The 5,117-nt window shown below is 36.1% G+C and overlaps 1 protein-coding gene across 1 annotated transcript; it reads right to left on the reverse strand.

Moving 5' to 3' along the window:
• Positions 1-1,855: 1,855 nt before the first annotated feature.
• On the reverse strand, positions 1,856-5,111 carry LOC111373132 (uncharacterized protein At5g41620-like). The gene is made up of 4 exons (XM_022995614.1): positions 5,022-5,111; positions 4,310-4,608; positions 4,061-4,180; positions 1,856-3,370 (listed from the first exon to the last, which is right to left on the reverse strand). Exons 1-4 carry the CDS (start codon positions 5,044-5,046, stop codon positions 2,042-2,044), a joined length of 1,773 nt encoding a protein of 590 aa, XP_022851382.1. The 5' UTR covers positions 5,047-5,111; the 3' UTR covers positions 1,856-2,041.
• Positions 5,112-5,117: the final 6 nt, after the last annotated feature.

Raw genomic sequence — 5,117 nt, forward strand, 5'->3', positions numbered from 1 at the left:
ATGACAGAAAGATCATTCTATTTGATTGCTGCTTTAAAGAATGTTTTTATACCAAGTTGCTAGCCTATCTCGGCCAAAAATACTCGAGTCATTCGAGAACATAGCATTTGCATGATTTGATTTGATACATGATCCTTTCTTGTACCCAAGTGATCAACCTCTAACTATTAACTTTAAGCAGTTAGAAATGGAAATGATTCATGTACATGTATTTCATCTTTAACGAGTCGCTTTACCTTGGTCAAAGTTTATTTTTATCAAATATTCGAGACTAATTTTCATAAATAAGTGATGATAGAACTTGGAATTTAAACTTACAATAACCAGAAAGACGGGACTTGGGCTGGGCTAAGCTAACTTTATATGGGCTTCGAGCAAGTCTGGCACTGCCCAGTCCGCGCTGGCTAGATGGGCCATCACCTAACACTAGTCGTGACGGTAAATGACCCCACCACTACGTTGTTCAATGAATGAAACGCACAAGTAATATAATTGAAGTAAAATGTGACTATAGGTTGACACGGTAAGATAATCCAGCCCAACAACACAACTTGACATGCCCATGATGGACGTTTATGGCTCTACCTGGCCTGGTTCGGCCCACCATCAATCCCCCTAAATTTGGGTGGTTCTTGACAATGAATCTAGTCTTGGAACAAACACTACCAAGACAAACTGCAATGGAACCAAATTACATGTATTTTGGCTTCATTATATTGGAATTATTAAATTATAGTTTTTCGAAAATCATTTTTAAAGTTGAATAAGACCAAATACAGTGCCATAAACCTTGGTCTAATACGAGACAATGGGTGGCCATTATCAATTATTTATTGCCCCAACCCGACCACCATGCATGTGTATTGTAAGTAATTAAAAATTTATCTATGTATATCTGGAAATGATGCATGCATATGGCTATCAATTATCAAATAAATATACGAAATAATTTCAAATTTATGGAATAGAGAGGCATATAGAAAGATGAGAGCCATATGCTTACTAATTATTATCATAGCTCAAAATTGCAGTATTCATCTCTAACATATTGCTCTAATGAAAGTTGTCTCCAATCTTTAAATATTAGCGCAAATTGATCTCCAATATTTCAACAGAGATCGTTCAAGTATACATTGAATCGACACGTAGTCTTCACATGCCCAACTTTATGAAGTTAGAGTTTACTTCCCAACTATAATCAGTGCTTTTAAAGTAGGGTATGTTTTCGTAAGCGCCACTTAAAAATTTAAGACATATTTAGACCGTATTCATGACTGAGTATGAATTATGTTACTATAACGTAAGGTTTGAACCAAATTGTTACTTAAGTCCAGGATCAAAGGTGTAATTTTCCCACAACTTGATAGATATTATCAAGTGGATCTTTGAATGATTTGAGAGCATGTGGTCTAAGACAAACCAAGACAAATTATTATAACTCCGAGAGAATTGTTTCAGACATCATCCCTACAAAATTTCCTGGTGCCAGCCACAACCATAGTCAAAGCCCTTTTTTTTATGTGAGTTAATAATACATCCCAAAATCAATTTCGATTTTTGAACAATATATTTTTGGCNACCATAGTCAAAGCCCTTTTTTTTATGTGAGTTAATAATACATCCCAAAATCAATTTCGATTTTTGAACAATATATTTTTGGCACGAATCGATCGGTTACTGTCCGAGTGAGATCGATCAGCATCCCTTTTTAAGTGGCCGATTTCACTAATATGAGTTTAGACAAATTAAGACTTCAACAGATTTGGAATTCAATTATCCCGCGTAAAGAATTTCAGATCGAAGATGGAATCATTGAACACGAGAGATACTTTTTTTAGCATTTTTACACGAGAGAAAAGAGCAGATTTTGTACAGTTTATTATCTTATGCGAATGACCAATACAAAATTCTGTTTACATTCTTGGATTCCAGATTACAATTTCAGTAGCCAGCAGAGATTTTTTGAATCTATAAAGAAATGAAAAGCATTACATTATGCCAAAGAAGGAACGCAAAATGAGTAAAGACTCTTTGGCCAGTGTCAAATAGCTCCCTGCAACACTGTCAATCCTTCACGTACAGCTCCATTAGGATCCTTTGAATGTGAATTCTGCAAGTCTTGGGAGGATCCTTTTCTGGAACTAGACACAATGTGGTCTCTTAGTTCTTTAATCATATTATATCTCTCGATCTCGTCTTCAACATTCGTTTTCCAAGTCTCTGAAGAAAACTCGAACAATCCATCCCTGTCAAAAGCGGCTGAATATTCTTGTTTGTTGGTATATTCCCACTCTAGGCCATTTGCAAATTTTCTCTCCGGGGGAATGGTTGGAGTTTTTAACTTTGCGGAAAGAGACTTCCTTCCTTTGCCTGTATCGACTGAATTCCTCTTTGGGTCGTTTTTCACAGCATCACCCCATTGGAAGCTCTTATTAATATCGTCCACATTTAATTCAATTGAATGGAGATCACTATCAGCTGAATCATCATCATCTTCGAGTTCTTTATTTACTGTTTCCATATCTTTCTTCTCTTCATCTTTGTGTTGATACGAGTTGGGCAATGTTTCTCTCAGATACTTTTCAAGCTCCTTTATTTTTTCATAGCTTGGGGAGCCATCCCCTTTCTCTTCACCTGTTTTGGATTTTAAATAAGCCTCAAGTTCACTCCTCAACTTGTCAACAAGTGCATTTTTCTCCTCAAACTGATACTTGGCTTCCGAAAGCTTCATTTGCACTCTTTCCTCGCGCAGTACATCAGCTAGTTGAAGCATTTCCCTCTCCTTTTCCACTTCCTCACGAACTTTTGCTGACTGTCGTTTTAGTTCCTCAACTTCAGCCCTATCTTCTCCAATGCCTCGAGCCAACTCATCAGACACTTGCTCCAATATCTCTCTTGTCCTCTTCTCGCTTTCAAGTTCTTTGATTGACCTTGAAAGAGATTCCTTAGTCTCTGCTAATTCTTTTCCTAGTTTCTTGTTCAGTCTCTCAGTTTGTCGCCTCAGCCTCTTCTCTATTTGGAGCTCACCAGCAATAGATGTAATGGCACTGCGAATCCTATCTTGTTCTTTAATTTTCCAAACTACTTTTTCCTCTTCAAATCGATTCAGCAAAATATCAATATCACTAGAGTTTGTTCTTTGCTCTTGAATCAAATTTTTGACATGACCATATGCACGATCAAGCTCATATTTTAAGGCTGAGACAAGTGATAATCCTGTAGAGTGTTGCTCTTCAAGGTGAAAAATACGACTTAGTACTTTGAGCAGTTCTTTCGATGTTGTAAGGCCATTATGTACATCCTTAAGATGATTCTTTACTCCAACTATGTGCCTACATGGACTTCGTCCATGAGATTTCATCTGATCAACCTGCATAATTCTACGGTTTGATCAACAATATCCCTTGTGTAGCACATCAAGTTAAAGCTCAGAAGCAGATAAGAGTATAATATTACAAATATTCAAAGCTAGTAGAAGAGAAGAATCCCATAAGTTCGTGGACTCTTGGCATAAGTTATGGTAAGCAGTAAAGAACTTAACTCCATTTTCTTCTTTAATACTATCCCATACTGTCAATTGCATTTTGCCAAGCATAAACATGGTGTTCATCTTTGAGGATTTATTTAACACCTTCACGATGAGGGGATAGACGAAAATGCAAACAGTAAAAGTCGATATAGGTTAAAGAACAAAAATAATACATGTTGGCTTTGGTGGCACCCACAGGAAAATCAGAACATGTTCTCTGTTCTATTGAGGTAACAGAGGAATTTGTCCATTTCTTGAAATCATTTCTTGGTAGGCCAAAGGGTGGCTCCAAAGGCTACTACATCACTATCATACATAGCTGAAAGAGCCTAAATTTAGAGAGGAATTAGAGTACTTTAATTGTAATTAATCTGCTAGAATTAACTTAATAATACAAGAAAACGCCAAATAGATAAACAGCGTAATTCAAATGCTAAGAATGTTTTCTTTCTTCACTAATTTAACTTATGTAATTTGCTAAAAAAGAGAAAACGTGTGATAATTATTAAGGAAATGAGCCTTTTGCCATACCTGTATTAAGCAAGTATGAAGAGAAGTATTGCCTGCTAAATTACAATCAGCCTGCCGAAGCTTCTGAGAACCAGTTGATGCTCTTCTTCGATGATAGCCCTCTTCGGACGGATCCATTCTCTGCAAATTTCCAATACAAAAAATCACACAAAAAAATGAAAAACATTCAATAAAATATGCAGACTTGAATTGAATCTACTACAAAAATGAGTTGAAAAGCCAAATCTGTACAAAAAAACACAATCCCACCTCAGAAATAGGACTATGAAATGGATCCAATTTGGGGGAATACAAAATTCTTTCTTTTCTAACATTTTCTACTCCACTTATTTTGTCCTCCAAATTTTCCATTTTCACTCTGGTTGAAGGAAACCTATCAATCTCCCACAAAGTCGCTGCCAATTTTCGAGCCGAAATCGAGAAATCTTTGTTCTTTTCACCACCTTTTGGTGCCAGATTCTTGAATGAATGGTCATTTTGGATTGATGGGGATCTTGAATTCTTCATTTTCCACATTGGCACTGGTGTGCTTGACCCTCCCCTTTTACCTACCAAAATTGCGCGTTTTAAACGATAATTCTTCACTAATGACGATGAAGATGATGAAGAATTCCCTCTCTTTCTCACTTTACATTGCCTTCCACCTATCTTTCCATCCACATTCAAATTTTGCCTTGGCATTTTCCACGCACTGCCTAAATTTCAGTGTTCTCTATATATGGTATTTCTAAAAAAAAATTAAAATCAAAATAAAATCAAACCAATCCCAAGAATCACTCCATTCAAAAAACCCCAAAATATTTAAAAATATAAACCCATAAATTGGCTCTAATATCCCTTTGATCAGCCTACCTTTCCCCTTTTTTTCCTAATTTGTTAAGGAAAAATTAACCGTGAAATATTGTTCTAAAATGGGTCAAAAAGAGAAGTGGGATAAAAATGTGCTAGTTTTTGAACGTACCCTTTAAAGTATGAAATGATGGCATGCAAATTAGAGCCCTCTTAAAGTATGGCTTTGTTTCATTCAAACTTGCATAGAGGGAAAAGAAAAGAAAAG

This window comes from Olea europaea, unplaced genomic scaffold (genome assembly GCF_002742605.1).
Source record: "Olea europaea var. sylvestris unplaced genomic scaffold, O_europaea_v1 scaffold1075, whole genome shotgun sequence".
Taxonomy (NCBI): Eukaryota; Viridiplantae; Streptophyta; class Magnoliopsida; order Lamiales; family Oleaceae; genus Olea; species Olea europaea.